Raw genomic sequence first — 17,553 nt, forward strand, 5'->3', positions numbered from 1 at the left:
CCTTCAGCGTTCACAGCGTCCCAGGTGGGAATCGAACCCAGGACCTTCGAGCTGTGAGGCGACAGCGCTTACCACTGCACCACCGTACCCCCCGGACAGTTTGTGTTGTACTTAAAAAAAAAATATATATATATATAATCAAACTGTACATTATCAGCTTTATTTTAGCATTCAAAAGTAGCGCGAGACCCCTTCCTGGCTGTTCATTGACTAATGAGTCACGCATTTTGGTCCTCCGCTGACGCCGCTCTCTCTCTAAATTGCTCTGAGATACCCTTATTCCAGCTTCCCACCTGCAGACACTGTATATGGACGCCCGACCAAGCCGGAGGGAACATGGGGGTTCGAACCTGCGGCACTCGTGTTGGAAGGCAGGGAATCTACCGCTGCACTACCCGGACAGGCCGACGACGCCCATTATTCATTCATTTCTGTGTGTGCACAACCGCGTGCACACATGTAGCGTGCACACATGTAGCGTGCACACATGTAGCATGCACACATGTAGCGTGTACGCAGGCGTGACTGCTAGTACTTTGTGTGTACCCGTTCACCCATGCCTGTGTGTGTGTGCGTGCCTGCCTGCCTATGTGTGTGTGTGCGTGCGTGCCTGCCTATGTGTGTGTGTGTGTGCGTGTGTTGTGCGCATTGTGCCTACACTCGAGAACGATTGGTGTCTCAAGGTTGCCGGGGGTCAAGTTTGTCCATTCAGACGGTCACAAAGGAACATTCCGCGGGGGCAGCTTCAATGAGACTTTAAAATGGGAGCTATGTATGAAGGAGTTGTTTTCCCGGCTGACCCCGGCTGCGCCCGGACGTCACGGCGACCCTGACCGGAGCCCTTGACGTTGGTCTGACGCAGTGAGGTCAAACTGGCCGGTTTGGAGTCATGACCCCCGGCGAGTCGAGCAAACCCTTAAACAGCCCTGTTCTTCAGATGTTAGGCCGCCACACCAACAACACCCCGTTTACACCTGGCTTTTAAATGTGACCTGTATCCGGATAATGTTATGTGGATAATGGTCGCATTTAAAAACCAGATGTAAATGGGGGTGTGCAAGAAGCATGTGTATACACAGACAAACACAAACATGCTCAAAGCTGCTCATCTTCAATTGTTCAATTCGTACGTAAGTCGTGTTTCCATCAATGTGTTTTGATGCACATTTCTGAAGTATCACATGAGGCTTCCCTGATGTTGATGGAAATGGCAACATTCGATGAAAAAAAAGTCCTCAATTTCACAAAAGGTTTTGGGCTCACTTGAGGTGGTTTTGACCTTTTTTATAAAACAGTTAATACGCAAAATGTCAGATGGAAACAGCTTTTTTTGAATAAGTTCTGACGTAGTGAACATTTAAATCACATGACTGATAAGCTGGGCCCTGTGTCAGCTGACGGCGTGTCCGGTCTGCTGCGATGCCTTCTGCAAATGGCCTGATAATCCTGCTGCAGATCAAATAAACTATTACACCCAAAGGCTTTACTCATCACTGCAATAAAGGAAGAAATATGGCCACCAGCAGATTACATGACATAATAATTATTACTTCTCCTATGGTGAGTAACCATTGGAAAGCTCTCTCTCTCTCTCTCTCTCTCTCTCCATCTACTTGTCTTCCCCCTTGAGATGTAAGGGAACTCTTCCCCCGAAGTCGAGTGTGTTTTCCCCGTTTCCTCCCGTTCCTCGTTCCCCTGGAGATGTGTGGCTCGGAGAACTAGGAGCGGGGGGGGGCAGCGCATCGCGGCTTCCTTATGTAACAGGGAAAACACACTTGACTTTGGGGGAAACCGTTTTGACCAGTACATGCCTGCTTGTCAGGCGTGGCGGAGGGCAGAGTCACGTATGAGGGGGCGGCCAATCAAATGAGTTCTGGGCGTGGTTTAATCTAAACTGGGTTGCCAAAAGTATACCCTGGTCGCTGCACTAGCGCCTCCTCTGGTCGATCGGGGGCGCCTGGTCGGGGTGGAAGGGAACAGGTGGGGAATAGCGTGATCCTCCCACGTGCTACGTCCTGCCCGTGAAGCCCCCCGCTGTCAGGTGAAAAGAAGCGGCTGGCAACTAGCGCATGTGTCGGAGGAAGCATGGTGCTAGTCTACGGCTCTCCCCAGATCGGCAGAGGGTGGAGAAAATGGGGGAAAACTCAGGAAAAAAAGCATTGTCAACTTTTCAAAAGTTCGCTTAGAATTTGCGCAAAACCTGAATGGAAACGGGACTAGTGAGGAATAAGGAGGTTGTCTCTCCTCCCTTCTCACACTCACCGGCCTCCCCTGCTGAGACCAGACAGAGCTTCTGTCTGTCCCGTTCTCCCCGATACACCCCCCCCCCCCCCCCCCCCCTCCCAAAGATTTCACATCGCCCCCCTGGGGTTGTTAGAAGCCCATTACCTCACTGTCCCATCAATGTGTGCAATGCCTACACACACACACACACAAGCGTTTGAGCCCAGGCTGACAGGAGTCGTGCTGTGTCGTAACACCGGACCCACTCTGTATCTGTGGCCCCCACGCTGTGCCTGTAACCGCCTCAGCCTTCCCTCAGAAGCGCCACGCCGGGCCCCTTTAAGAACCGCAGCACCCAGCATCCTCCACTGCACACGTGATGTCACAACCAGGCTCCTCGCTGGGTCGGCTCTCCATCAGCTCCTCTCCACTCCGTCTTCTTCTTTTGCTGTTGTTGTTTTTTTCTCTCTCAGCGGACCTATCTTGCCCATTTCCTCGTCCTGGTTTCACCTCCCTCTCTTCCTCCAGAACCCCCCACGGCCCGAGACGGGAGCCAAACCCCCCACGGCCCGAGACGGGAGCGACCCGTAAAGGCAGGACGTCCTCCCCCTCCACCATTCACAGACACCCAGCTGTTGCTGCGTGTCCTGCTGTCCTGCTGTGGAGTTCTCGTAGCAACCTCCTGCTTATCAGTCGTGTCAGTCAGGAGAATGCCCCCTGGCTCGCCCATCTCAACTGTCTCTCTGATGTCAGTGAATGGAAAGTGAAGTACTGCACACAGACAGAGGAGGCAGCGCAAAACTTCGTGGAGTCGGTGTGGAGCTCAACGTCTCCAGCGATGGCATGTGGAAGATGTAGCCTACAGTCTGAGTCTAGTGCTGCTGGTTTGATGAAGCTTTGATGTTTCTGTAGTTTTTCTTGGGAACATGCCAATCTATGAGTTGTTTGGTGTGTGTGTGTGTGTGTGTGTGTGTGTGTGTGTGTGTGTGTGTGTGTGTGTGTGTGTGTGTCCGCCTGCAACACCAATAACTGAGCCACAGAGAAGAAAATAGATTTTTTTATTGAGCTCTCATTCCTCCCGCTGCCTTTTTGTGGAGGGTATTTAGCAGAGCTCTCCCATAAGCCGAAGAGTAAATTATTGTCTTGCTAAAAATGAAGCGTCTATTGTGGCCTTCCTGTCTCTGCCGGGGAGGGGATCCGGCGTCCTGTAGATAGCCCCCCATTCATCACCTGCTCTGAAGTCTGAATAGCAACGCAACAACGTCCCAGGAGAGAGCTAGGCACGGAGCGGCCACCGGGGACAGAGGCTCCTCTGGCAGGCCAGGTAGGGTGCCGTCCAGCACAATGTGCAGGGGATTAGCTTCAAAGCAGGGAGGCGAGTGTGGGCCCCTCCAGGCCCCTGCTGGCCTTTCAAGGCTCCGGCTGGGGGCTGCGCGGCGGGACGGGATGGGGGTCACTGGTCCTCCCGCCATGGGGGAGTGGGAACGGAACGGAGCCTGGGAAAGGCTTGGGGGGGGGGGGGGGGGGGGGGGCTCGGGCTGGCCAGTCCAGGCTCACCTCACAGCAGGTGACTCCGCTCAACAGCCATGCCGGGATACTACACACTCGCTTCAGCTGACAGGACGATTAAGCCCTGAGAAATCGTGGCTTTTTGCGTTCAGTTGGAAGTGTTTGATTTGCCCTACTGTAGTGTGTGTGTGTGTGTGTGTGTGTGTAGCTGGGTGTAACTCCACTGAGCCTGAGCTGCATGGCTATACCGTTAGCATAGATTGGGGCGTGCAAGGCTTCGCCGTTCACTCATTCAAAATATCCCTCATTTGTAGCATGAACCCTATGATGGCAATAATTGCTGGAAAACACATCGCCTATTAGGGCTTAATCCCATAACTTGTGTGACCACGGAAACCGAAACTGATTCATGAACTGATGAATTTGACCGGTGATCCTCTTGATTTGAATAATCTGCATTAATTCAATAGATTACAGTTAAAGGCAGCGGTGTCAAGCTTCCTTTTGCTTTATTTTCATTTCCCCTCGACTCCTCCAAAAGTTTGCGCCGTCCTCTCCTCCCTCTCCTCGTGTTTTCTGATATGGGCGTATATTATAATAATGAACGTAGTCGTCACCCTAAGCCCATTTTGCCATGCTGTCAGACGCATAGCATGGGGCATCGGGAAGTTAGCGCAGCCAGATGGCTAACCCCTTCCAGCTTTGCATCATGCACAGCTCAAACTAGCTGCTCTTTTATATGCCGAGTGCAGAGAAGGGCGAGGGGGACAGATTTGAAGGGCGAGGGGAGTGGAACACGGAGGGCCGGGCTGTCCAATCGGCGTGGGAGGGAGGGGGGGGGATGACCAACACCATGAGGTAAATATGACGCAAACATGTCGCATTATGTCGTCGGGTCACAATGTGAGGAAATCAACAAACTTTTCTTTCCTGGATTTTTTTTTTTGGGTTTGTTTTTCCGCCATCCCACCGTTTGGTCGGGCGCACGGGTGCCTGGGTTGGAGGGATGGGTGGATGGACGAGTTGTCATGACGACAGGGCTGTTCCGTGTGTGTGTTTGGCTGATGAAGTCTCTCCTCGCCCTGCTTTGTCCAATCAGATGGCGGATGGGCGCGTGCAGCAGGAGCTGGAGTGGACGCGGCTGCAGCAGCAGCACAGCGCCGAGCAGGACCGGGCCAGGGCCGCCCTGCAGCAGCACCAGCAGCTCAGCCAGGAGGGGAGGAAGCGCCATGCCCAGGTAGGGGGTCTCCACTGATCCGCTCTCACACACACACACACACACACACACACACACACACGCACGCTCTCCCGTGGTCAACCATTTTGTGTTTTCCCCCTTTGCCGGTTTTCCTGGGGTTTCAAAAGCGCAGCGGGTTGGGGTACTTTTTTTTTTTTTTTTACAGTACCTGCCGCTAGGTAGATATTGGTACTGAATGTATCTTCTCATACATGGGTGTGTACTTGGCGTGTGGGTTCGGGATAATTTTGATAATTCTATTTTAATTTAAAGAAATGATTTGCGCTAAACATTTTTGTGTGTAACGGGGTACAACGTAGGTTAAACGAAATGAAAAATCACACTGCCCTAACTTCTAATGTTATTCAGATTTTCTTTCTTTTTTTATCGCAGCGGGGTTTCGCGATAGAAGTTTTAAAAAAAAGAGTTGAAATGCAGAAACCACAGGTATCCAGATGAAGAAACCGTCATGTTCTTTTGAGCACCGGCCTTTTCTTCTAAAAACCCTGGGTTGGCATTTCTCTTTTCTTTTCCGCCACACGGCTTCATATCAGCCGTGGACCCGCGTCGAGCGCCCTGTACTCCCACCGAAGACTAGCTGTGTTTAGCACCGCAGGTAGCCCTCTCCCCCCCGGACAACACCAGTTATTCTCTTACTATACAGCGTGGACAGCCATAACGAATGCATGCCATTTGGGACTATATTGATGGAAGTCCCTGACACCATAAGGCTGTTCTGGTACCATTTAGCCAGGCCAGCAGCAGGTCTTCCTCTTCTAACCCCCCTTCCTCTCCAGCCCTGGGCTAGCATGGCGCTCTGTGGGAAGCCATTCGACAGACCAGCCCCCAACTGGGGATGTGTTTGACTCCTCAAGCTTCCTGATGAAATGAACATTGTCAGCATGAAGAGAATTTTGTTTTATTGGCTCCTAGCTGAAGACGGGGGTCCAGCTGGGCATATGCTGTGTTTTTGGGACAAGTGGTGCTCACAGCGAATGTGGGCACAGGTGGCGCCAGACAGCCAACACTGCAACTGATTGGCAACGAAATCGCTGCAATTTTTAATTTTTGTATTTTTTTTCATCACCTACTGCAATAATGTACCCGTCGTGATTTATAGAGTAATTTATATTTAGCCCTACTATAATTACATTGATTATACTTATCAATCAATCAATTAATATTTATATAGTGCCAAATCATAACGAGAGTTATCTGAAGGTGCTTAACACAAGGTAGAAGACCAGACTCTTTATTTTAGACCCAACAATTGAAACAATTCTCACATGCACCTTGCACCGGCTATTTTACTGCACAGGTCGTGTGGCAATTGAACAAGTTTCCTCAACAAGAGCTGCATTCACAATCACATAGTGAGAAACACGTTGAAACAATATTGTTTCACAGTATTCACGGGTGAAGTCTATTTGTCATGTGGAATACAACAATAATGGCAGGACTTGGAGGCTGTCCAGTCTGTCAAACTGGAACTATTTGTTTTTCTTTTCTGCGGTTTGTCTTATCCTCATGTTTCACAGACAAAACAGTGACACTAGGTGGTGTGCTCCAGCTGAAGCTCAAAATGCCCCCCCATTGAGAGCAGGAATGTCGAGATGTTCTCCTGACCTTCACTCATGACCTCTGTGAGACATTGAGATACTGGGTTTATTATGAGGCCTACCAGACTGCTTGGTCTGCCTGTTTGCCACACAGCACTCTAAATGTCTTTATATATATACTGTAATGCCAAAAAAGTAGTATCTTCCCTTTCCTTCTCCTCTCCTCTGCTCTCTCTCTCCTCTCCTCTCCCCTCTCTCTCTCTCTCTCTTATATTTTCGGGGAGATGTCTATCAGAGCACCCGGTGGCACCAGCCAGTGTGTTTTGCGCGTTGGGTTTTTGGAGATGCCGTCCCACGGGGACATGTCTGCTGATAACATCCCGTCTTGTTCGTGTCAAAGTGACGCGCAGCCTTGACAAACGCCGCATCTCGGGAGGCGGCGCAGGAAAACAAACTTCCCCAGCATTGATCTGATATTCTCACTTCCTGTTTGGAGTCAAGATCACACGGCCTGCCTAATGTCAAATATTAAAAAGGCAGCAGACGTCAACATTTTAAATTCAGGCCTTGGAAAGATGGAGGACGCGATGGTGAGCTGTCTGAAACTTGGAGAGATGCGAGTTGGATTTGACTTGCTGATGCGAGCGCTGTTTCGATGGGTGTGCTGTTAAAACGTCAAGAAGCTGACACACCAGCAGCAGCCATAAGTATTAAATATCATCATTTAACAGTTTAGCATTAGCAAAGTTGTTTACTCTTTGAGATCTCTGTCTGTCGCAGTGATCGCAAAACAATTTGCTAATGTGGTCCTCACTGGAAGGCTTTCTGAACACGTCAAAAACTAGAGACCATCTAGTGATGAGATCACACCAGCTGCGATGTCCACAACTTAAAACCAATGTGGGCCGGGGGGGGCAATGTGGGAGGGCCAGCCCCTTGCTCGGATCGCACCTATTTTTGAACTCGGCCTTCATTTTGTTGTCAACTACACACCTCTAAAGTTTCGTGACTTGCACGGTTTTTACGCTATCGCGTTTCGCTAAACTCTGTCCACAGACAGACAGGCAGGCAAACATCTAAACACCTGGAAAAGTACTCAGAAGCACTTCTGTGGCAGTTCCCCTCTACAGTACAGTAGGTGTCTCCAGGATCACAGTTTACCTTGGTGACACACACAGAGACTCACAAGGTGAAAACAATAGCAGCAGCAGCCGTCGTCGCTGTCGCGGCTGGTTAAAAACTGAGCATCGAGAGGCCCTGGAAAGAGGAATCTGAATGTGGGGGGAGCAAAGTATTTTATTGACACACAAATAAACAGAGCATTTCCTGTTTAACCACATGCTATCGATTCCTTTTGTTTTGGAAAGACTTCTGGTACTGTCGGCCCCCTGGGAGCCTCAGGACTTTCCTCGCCCGTCAAACAACACACTCCTATCATGTGTGTCAGACAGACAATGATGCTATCATCAGGTGTCAAGTCTGGAACCAGCAACCCAACCGCCTGATATGGAGATTGAACCCAGGCCTCATTCTCATTCGCTCTCTCCCTCTCTCTCTCTCTCTCTCTCTCTCTCTCTCTCTCTCTCTCACACACACACACACACACTCACACACACTTGCTGTCTCCGTCTTCCCGGAATGGGTGGGAGGACAGTTGCTTACTGGCTGTGGAAAGCTGGCGGGCGGGTGGGAGGGAGGCAGCAGCAGATGTCAGTCACACACAGGCAGGATGAGTAAGAGCGCCTCCTCGCCTTGATGTGGCGGCTCGGGGGTTAGTTAGCTAATAAATAGCATTCCTGGGCTCTCGCCCCGTGTTTGAGAAGGAGAAGCAATGAGTCGTAGCGGTGATTGGAAGGGAAGAGCACCAAAGCTCCACACACACAGGCCCTCTTCAGTGTCCTCATCCCACCGGGGTTTGTTATTGTCCAGGAGCCTCTGGCCTCAGCGACTTGCGTGTCCGCCACGCAAAATAAAGACTGTCAGAACCCATCTGCTGTGGACATAAGGCCCTCTTTTGTTCTGGAGACGGATCCCTCGTCACTTGATTAGCGAATGCTGGTTGTCAAGATTCGCACTTTCGGGTCGTCTCTTTCCAAGCGTTTCCAAGCGATGGCACTAATGAGAGAATTGTAAGAAGCTTTTGGGTCGACGCCCGGCGTGTTATTTGGCTTCCCGTCCACTCGGGGGATTAACCCAAAATTCTCTGCTTCTTCTCTGCTTTTGCTTTCCAACAAAAAACAAAACACAGAGCTATTCTTTCAATCTTTTTGAAAATGAAAGCAGCATGGAAGAAGAAAGCGTCCCGTTGGCAGTCTGTCCAACATGATGAAATGTGTTCGGGCAGTGAAGCAGCCAATGTTGTGTTGTTGTGTTGTTGGCCCCTCAGAGGACGGAGGAGTTGTGGAGAGTGTTTTGTTTGGGGGGGACCCTCTGTCACCCTTCTGGAGACCTGGTGATCCCAACGTGAACTCAGAAACACTCGTGTCACATCCACCAATGGGTTAAAACGAAAAGTTGAAGAGAGGATGAGCGAAAGGAGAGCATATTCCGTGTAAAGTCACTCCAGACAAGACATGAAAGTGAATTCTGCAGTTGTAACTTGGTCATTTTCCACTCGCCCGAGAACTTTTCTATGATTTCGTCGTTCCTGTGTAGTCCCTGCTACACAATGGATATTTCTTATCTTCAAACGCAACATTTGTAGCGACTGTGAAGAAGGTTCATTGTATTAAAGATGGCAACACAGTGACAAGTTTTTCACTGCTGCTATTGTTCCCATTGTGTGGCTGTGAGGCTTTCCCATTGTTATACATTCCTATGAGTTTAACTTCAAAAATATGGCCACCATTCTAACTTCATTTAGGCAAACAACAGACATGTTTCATTGTTCTACTGGGCCATACAAAGCCATCATTTCACATTTTTCTTCCACCCACTCCTCCTCAAAACTCATTTTATGGGTATTATTTCCCTGGATTTGTGTTGTCTTTTCTAAAGAAACATCTGGACTTCAAAGACGATGGGAGAGAGTAAGATTCTTCGTGAGGTCTTTCCTCTGAGGCCGTGATGGACTCAATAATGACGCTGTCAAAGACTCAAAGGGCCTCAGTCCCACGTAAGTGATGAAGACGAGTCAAATGAAGAGGGTGATGACAGACTGAGTCAAAGCTGAGTGGGACGTCTGATGAGGAGAACAAGGCAGACAGCTTAGACCTAAGATACACAGGGATTGTCTCAGACAGTCCTTGTTACATTGTCATTCACCAAATGATCAGTCCTTAGATCTGGTCTCGTCATGTGGGCCCTGTCTTGTCGCTCACTGGTTTCCAATATGAGCGTCCCCCACTGAGCTGACATGTCGGCGCATCTGTCTGATTGTTTGTGTGATTCTTTGCATCATTTGATCACATCGTCCCACGCACAATCTGGGCACCCAGAGTATCAGTCTGACGACTAATAAGACTCTGGGACAGACGGGCAATATTGTATAGTGTATATAGTATAGCTGTATAGTGGATGTCCGCATCACATTAGTCACATTAGTTGTCAGACTGTGTTCTGTGTTCCCAGATTGTCCCGGCCACATTTGAGAATTTGAAGTAAGGCCCAGTTGCTTTTTTTTTCTTCTTTAAAAGGCCACTTTGCCAATTTTCACACAGCTTTGTGTCATTACAAAATCATCACAAAACTTCCCTCCATCTTGCTTGGACCGAGAGATCCCCATTCATTCACAGAACTTCCCGATCCAAATGATGTCATAATTATAATTGTCATTTGGAGCAGTTTTGCCACGGTGTCATTATTACCGTCACTATCACTATTACTATGATTATTGCTCTCTCTACCCTTCATTCGCAGAACTTCCCGGATCAAATGACATCATTATGACATCATTTGGACCAGGAAGTTCTGTGAATGGATGGGGAGCTCGAGCGCAGTTGACCATGTTCTTTTGATGTCGAGCCATGCTAAGCTATGTGCATAGCATCACATCACAGGTGGAGTTGTATCTGGCTTCAGCAATTAAGCATTTATTACGAGACTCAATTTCCTTTGCTTCAACCCACTTCAGTATCATATATGCACATAATACAGTATTGTATAAATGAAAGGCTTCATTCTAAAACCCTATTTAATGATGCTTTTTGAGGAAAGAATTATCAGCTGATTGTTCAGTGTTTAAAAACTAAAATAAATGCATCCTCGAAAACTATTTTGCTAATTAAAAGGCTCAAGATAGCAAATAATATTGACAGCAAAATTCTGTCATTATCCCAAATGGTTAATCTGTCATTTTGGAAAATAACTCCTCTTATACTCTAGGGTACACCTATTTTCGATAAAGCTAGCTACATCTAACCCAGCCTGTGGTCGTGTGGATAGTCATCTCTTATGATCTTTCATTTGCAGTTTGAGCTGAATAGGACGCAGTTCTATATTTGCAGTATCCCTCTCCCTCCCTCTCTCTCTCTCCACACAGTCACACATTTACTCTGTGACTTCCACATCCCCTTTCCGTCCTCTATCCTCTCTTTCTCCCAAAGTCTTTTTATATCTTTTAAGCTGACACAGTTTGACCCGATATCATCCACATGACACTATCTCATTGTTACTAAGAGCTGCTTCATTACCAACCCCCCCTCCTAAAGAGAGAGAGAGAGAGAGAGAGAGAAAAAGTCAGGATGCTCTTTTGGCCTGACAAGTGACTGTGTTCTGTTCTGGAAGATGACACACTAACTTATGCCTGGTTCAGACTACACAAATTCAGCCCGATATTAGACCGATTTGGTCGTGCGCGACAGATTTTCGGCGTCGGGCCCGAATATGACCGTCGGGGACGACGATCGGCCGTCTTCACCTCTTGTAGTGTGACATAATCAAAGGCCACCGTCGGGACGCCTCACCACGCCCTGACGAAAAGACTGGCACGTCAGTCTTTTTGACATGGTTTCGCCTAGTTTGACACCCCGGAAGACCGGTATCAGGTCCTGGGGAGACCGCTCCGCTCCAGACCGCTCCCCGCTCGATACAGATTTCACCCGCTCGCACTCACCGCTCCGCTCCGCTCAAAAGAATAAAAGAGATAAAAAGGCCAGGGTGTTTTAATTTGCGTTTAAACGCCTGGGCAATGGGCATTGCTCACTACAAATAACATGAGCTCAGCAGAGTCGGCTGCATGCTCGTTTCTCTTCCTTCCGTCTCGCAGCAGCTGGCAAGAAAATAGTGGGCGTGCACATGAAGTAAGCCAAGTCTTATTGGAGGCTGGAGCGGACATCACAGTGCATCACAGTAGAGGCTGTCACTCATCCAAATAACGTTAAATCTGCGAGGGATATATATAGCACCTGGATTACATACATGTTTCACATAGGGTTGTGTTTTGATTTCAATGTTTTATTTTGTCCAATATTGAAATGTTCTGCAATTGCATGTTGTGCTAACATAAACATTATTTCCATCTACCACTTAGCCTATTTAGGCTGATTTGGTTGCTATTTCTTGTCAATGTATTAGCCTCAATGCATGCTGGGAGATTTCGTTCACAGGTCCGCCTCCCGACGACCTGTGAACTCGCTGACGACAGCAGACGACGTGATGACGGTGGCATACAATGCTCTGTCGGTGTTAAGCGAGAATACACTTGTAGGGCCCTATTCTCCCACAGGCCTTAGGCACAAAAACTGGCATTAAACGCAAAAAAAACGTGCCTTGCGCCTGCCTCGGGAAGATAGCAACATGGTTTTAGGCCCCGAAATGCGCTTTACGCCAAAGAGGCGTGGCGCAGTGCCAGAATAGGCCAGAATGGGCGTTTCGGCCTTAAATACCGGCCTAACGATATCTTCCCCCCTGGCGTTAATTTAGCGCTTAGCGCTTTTCAAAACCAGGCCTTATTCAGTGTGCCGCGGATATTGTGTGTATTTACGCACAGCTCTCCTCTGCCATCTCACACTCTCTCCCCCCCCCTCTCTCTCTCTCTCTCTCTCACTCACTCCCTGCACAGCACAAATGGGAAAAAAGCTGTTCTCTCCCCCTCTCTCTCTCTCACTCCCTCAAATTTCCCAGCATGCATTGAGACTAATACATTTCTAATAATACATTGTCATGATAATCTCATCATGACATAGGGATAGGCTATATTTTTCTAGCCAATGCGTTTAGAACATTCTTTTCACTTTGATCTTGCTATAGTGTAGCGTATTTACATGCTTGCAGTATTTAAACTGCAGTTAGATTGGTTTGAGAAGCATAATAATATGGAATAATAGCCTATATATTGAGACAGACAGACGGGGATGAAAGGGAGGGGGGGAGCAGAGCGCTTGGCTTTTTCTGACCGGACTGGATCGCTCCGTGGAATTGGAGCTTAAAAGGGAAGCTTGTGATTCGTTTACTGCACTTCCCCAATGAGCAGATTGTGCATAATTTTACGCTTAAAAGGCGTGGTTATCATGCTTAAGGCCGCCTGTAACGCCGACGCCAGAATATCGAGTGCGCTGGTCCACACCCACTAATCTGCGCTGCGCCTGGCACTAAGCGCAGTTTTTAGGCCGTTGCAACGATAGAGCCCGTAGTGTGGCCAGTCTCCCGACCAAGACATGTCACGAATTTATGGCAGTATGATGGCCTCGTCTGACATGGTGACATCGTGAACGACAAAAAATATGGTGTAGTCTGATCCTGGCATTAGTGAAAGACTTTTGGAAGGCAGATCATCCACACTTGTTGAAGAGAGAATTATTCATTAAAAGACTCTTCGGGGCTCAGATCTAATAATATCTCTGCCTGCCCTTGAAGGCACGAGCGGAGCAGTGGGACTGGTAATGTAATGGTAATGACATTCCTTTTCTCAGTTTATTTGCCATGTGGTTTTATTATTATTATTATTATTATCTTTGACTATTACGTCACTATGGTGTTTCACATTTTGAAAAAAAAATGAAGTAATACAAAAATGTCGAGAGACAGGGGAGCGGGACAGAGAGATGGAGACATCGCACGTGTTTGCCTCACATTTTCTCAAGGCTGTTTTATGGTTGTCAATGATCAACCGACCAGTGTCGACAGGTGTCTTACGAAAAGTGGCATTTATGCTGACGTCCGCACAAGCTGTCTCAAATACGCACACACACACACGCACTTGAGCTACGGTAGCTAATCAAGTTGACATTATAGTAAATTAACGGATATAATAAGCTGAACGACCCTGTCACAAAGACCTCTCTATCGCTGTTTTGCTGCCGTCCGCACCAAGAGCTGCGGCAGTTAACCGCGGGTCATTGTTTTTTGTGCGTCGCCTGGCGGCTTCTCACTCGGCTACAGGTGAGGATATTTTCTCACCCTTTCTGCAACTTTCATCTCAAAGCCATCCATTAACATTACCGGCCTACTATTTTTTTTTACTAATTCTATACTACAGTTCTATTGAAATCCCGCTCGCCCGAAGCGAGTAGCTAGACAGCTGTTCACATTCCCATGGCAACGATAGAACGCTTGGTCCATCCAACCTATGAAAATGTAAGAGAAATCTTACATATAGCAATTTTTGTGTACAAAAAGGATCGAATGGAGGACTGGATTGACAGCAGAGGTTTCGTTACTACTGGTACTGGGTTATTATTGGTCGATAATACCTTAAAGGTAACGAGTACTGATACCCAGGCCTAATACTGTTATATCACAAATAGGCCGGGACAGTCACCTCCGGATGTCCAGGTATGACAGGCCCACATCATATCCTGTATACACTCCCCAGCTTGTAGATAGAGGGTATATTGGAGTAATGCACCTTGTATTTGCATTAGGAGAAATTCTGTGGTATAATCTGGCATTTAAAATGTAAGACAGAAATGATGTTTCAGCAGTTTATTACTTATTTAATTCATCAGAAAGCCGTGATTGAGTCAGTTTCCTTTTCCCCCTCTCTCATTTCCCCCCCTCATCACACCAGCTGAGCGACGAGGCATTGAGAGAGCAGCCAACATAGCTAATCTTTCTGACGTGTATTTCCAAAGCTGCTGTGATGTAGCTGCATCGCCCGCAATGCATCAGACCCATCCTATTCCTGCTGTGATGTAGCTGCATCGCCCGCAATGCATCAGACCCATCCTATTCCTGCTGTGATGTAGCTGCGTCGCCCGCATCAGACCCATCCTACTCCTGCTGTGATGTAGCTGCGTCGCCCGCATCAGACCCATCCTATTCCTGCTGTGATGTAGCTCCATCGCCCGCATCAGACCCATCCTACTCCTGCTGTGATGTACCTGCGTCGCCCACATCAGACCCATCCTACTCCTGCTGTGATGTACCTGCGTCGCCCACATCAGACCCATCCTACTCCTGCTGTGATGTACCTGCGTCGCCCACATCAGACCCATCCTATTCCTGCTGTGATGTAGGTGCGTCGCCCACATCAGACCCATCCTACTCCTGCTGTGATGTACCTGCGTCGCCCACATCAGACCCATCCTACTCCTGCTGTGATGTACCTGCGTCGCCCACATCAGACCCATCCTATTCCTGCTGTGATGTACCTGCGTCGCCCACATCAGACCCATCCTACTCCTGCTGTGATGTACCTGCGTCGCCCACATCAGACCCATCCTATTCCTGCTGTGATGTAGGTGCGTCGCCCGCATCAGACCCATCCTATTCCTGCTGTGATGTAGCTGCGTCGCCCCCATCAGACCCATCCTATTCCTGCTGTGATGTAGCTGCGTCGCCCGCATCAGACCCATCCTATTCCTGCTGTGATGTAGCTGCGTCGCCCGCATCAGACCCATCCTATTCCTGCTGTGATGTAGCTGTGTCGCCCGCATCAGACCCATCCTACTCCTGCTGTGATGTAGCTGTGTCGCCCGCATCAGACCCATCCTACTCCTGCTGTGATGTAGCTCCGTCGCCCACATCAGACCCATCCTATTCCTGCTGTGATGTAGCTCCGTCGCCCACATCAGACCCATCCTATTCCTGCTGTGATGTAGCTGTGTCGCCCGCATCAGACCCATCCTATTCCTGCTGTGATGTAGCTCCGTCGCCCGCATCAGACCCATCCTATTCCTGCTGTGATGTAGCTGCATCGCCCGCATCAGACCCATCCTACTCCTGCTGTGATGTAGGTGCGTCGCCCGCATCAGACCCATCCTATTCCTGCTGTGATGTAGCTCCGTCGCCCACATCAGACCCATCCTATTCCTGCTGTGATGTAGCTCCGTCGCCCGCATCAGACCCATCCTATTCCTGCTGTGATGTAGCTGCATCGCCCGCATCAGACCCATCCTACTCCTGCTGTGATGTAGCTCCGTCGCCCGCATCAGACCCATCCTACTCCTGCTGTGATGTAGGTGCGTCGCCCGCATCAGACCCATCCTATTCCTGCTGTGATGTAGCTGCGTCGCCCGCATCAGACCCATCCTATTCCTGCTGTGATGTAGCTGTGTCACCCGCATCAGACCCATCCTACTCCTGCTGTGATGTAGCTGCATCGCCCGCATCAGACCCATCCTACTCCTGCTGTGATGTAGCTGCATCGCCCGCATCAGACCCATCCTATTCCTGCTGTGATGTAGCTCTGTCGCCCGCATCAGACCCATCCTATTCCTGCTGTGATGTAGCTGCATCGCCCGCATCAGACCCATCCTATTCCTGCTGTGATGTAGCTGCATCGCCCGCATCAGACCCATCCTATTCCTGCTGTGATGTAGCTGCATCGCCCGCATCAGACCCATCCTATTCCTGCTGTGATGTAGCTCCCTCGCCCGCATCAGACCCATCCTACTCCTGCTGTGATGTAGCTCCCTCGCCCGCATCAGACCCATCCTATTCCTGCTGTGATGTAGCTGCATCGCCCGCATCAGACCCATCCTACTCCTGCTGTGATGTAGCTGCGTCGCCCGCATCAGACCCATCCTATTCCTGCTGTGATGTAGCTGCGTCGCCCGCATCAGACCCATCCTATTCCTGCTGTGATGTAGCTGTGTCGCCCGCATCAGACCCATCCTATTCCTGCTGTGATGTAGCTGTCGCCCGCATCAGACCCATCCTACTCCTGCTGTGATGTAGCTGCATCGCCCGCATCAGACCCATCCTAATCCTGCTGTGATGTAGCTGCATCGCCCGCATCAGACCCATCCTATTCCTGCTGTGATGTAGCTGCATCGCCCGCATCAGACCCATCCTATTCCTGCTGTGATGTAGCTCTGTCGCCCGCATCAGACCCATCCTACTCCTGCTGTGATGTAGCTGTGTCACCCGCATCAGACCCATCCTACTCCTGCTGTGATGTAGCTGCATCGCCCGCATCAGACCCATCCTACTCCTGCTGTGATGTAGCTGCATCGCCCGCATCAGACCCATCCTATTCCTGGTGTGTTTTGGAGGCCGTGGGCCTGTGGTCATTAGCATTCCAGCTATGTAATGCGGCCACTCTCTGACAGCACTATCAAAGGGCTCTCGCAGGCAAAGTCAAGGCTGAGCGGTTCAAAGAGAAAGAGGTCAGGAGAGGGGTCAGTCCATCTCAGCAGCCCCCGCGCACACACACACACACACACACACACACACACACACACACACACACACCCCAGAGAGGGGAAGGGAGAACGTCGAGCATGCGTTTATAAAACTTTCTTACATTTAAACTCTTAGTAAATCTAACAGGCATCCCTTCACACACACAGACACACACTCTCTCTCGCTTTCATTATCTCTCTCTCCATCAGTCTAGCTCTTGTCTCCCTCTCTGTCATAACTATCTGTATATCAATACATATTGATATCTCCAGTGAAAATGAAAATCTCACAACCTATTCCATTATGTCCTTGCTTCCTCTGTGTTGTACTACTTGAGTCCGAATCCATCTTCATGACTCCTGACTCGATTTGGAATTGAACACTGATGGATTGGACTTGGACTCGGGCGTTCATGCATTTGGACTCAGAAGTTGGAGGCGAGAACTCTGACTTCTTAATTGATAAAGACTTTTTTTTTTTTCATAATAGGCCATAATAATTTGACATCAAACATTGATC

General features: G+C 49.1%; 1 protein-coding gene across 1 annotated transcript in view; it reads left to right on the forward strand.

Moving 5' to 3' along the window:
• The window catches only part of cep112 (centrosomal protein 112), a gene marked incomplete at its 5' end in the record, with an annotated part of 169,800 nt that overhangs the window by 84,215 nt on the left and 68,032 nt on the right, over positions 1 to 17,553 (forward strand). Inside the window, one exon of the mRNA XM_083648557.1 lies at positions 4,832 to 4,969. Within this exon, the coding sequence (XP_083504683.1) occupies positions 4,832 to 4,969 (138 nt within the window). The remainder of the gene's footprint in view (positions 1 to 4,831; positions 4,970 to 17,553) is intronic.

Source organism: Poromitra crassiceps (genome assembly GCF_964638095.1).
Source record: "Poromitra crassiceps genome assembly, chromosome: 13".
Taxonomy (NCBI): domain Eukaryota; kingdom Metazoa; phylum Chordata; class Actinopteri; order Beryciformes; family Melamphaidae; genus Poromitra; species Poromitra crassiceps.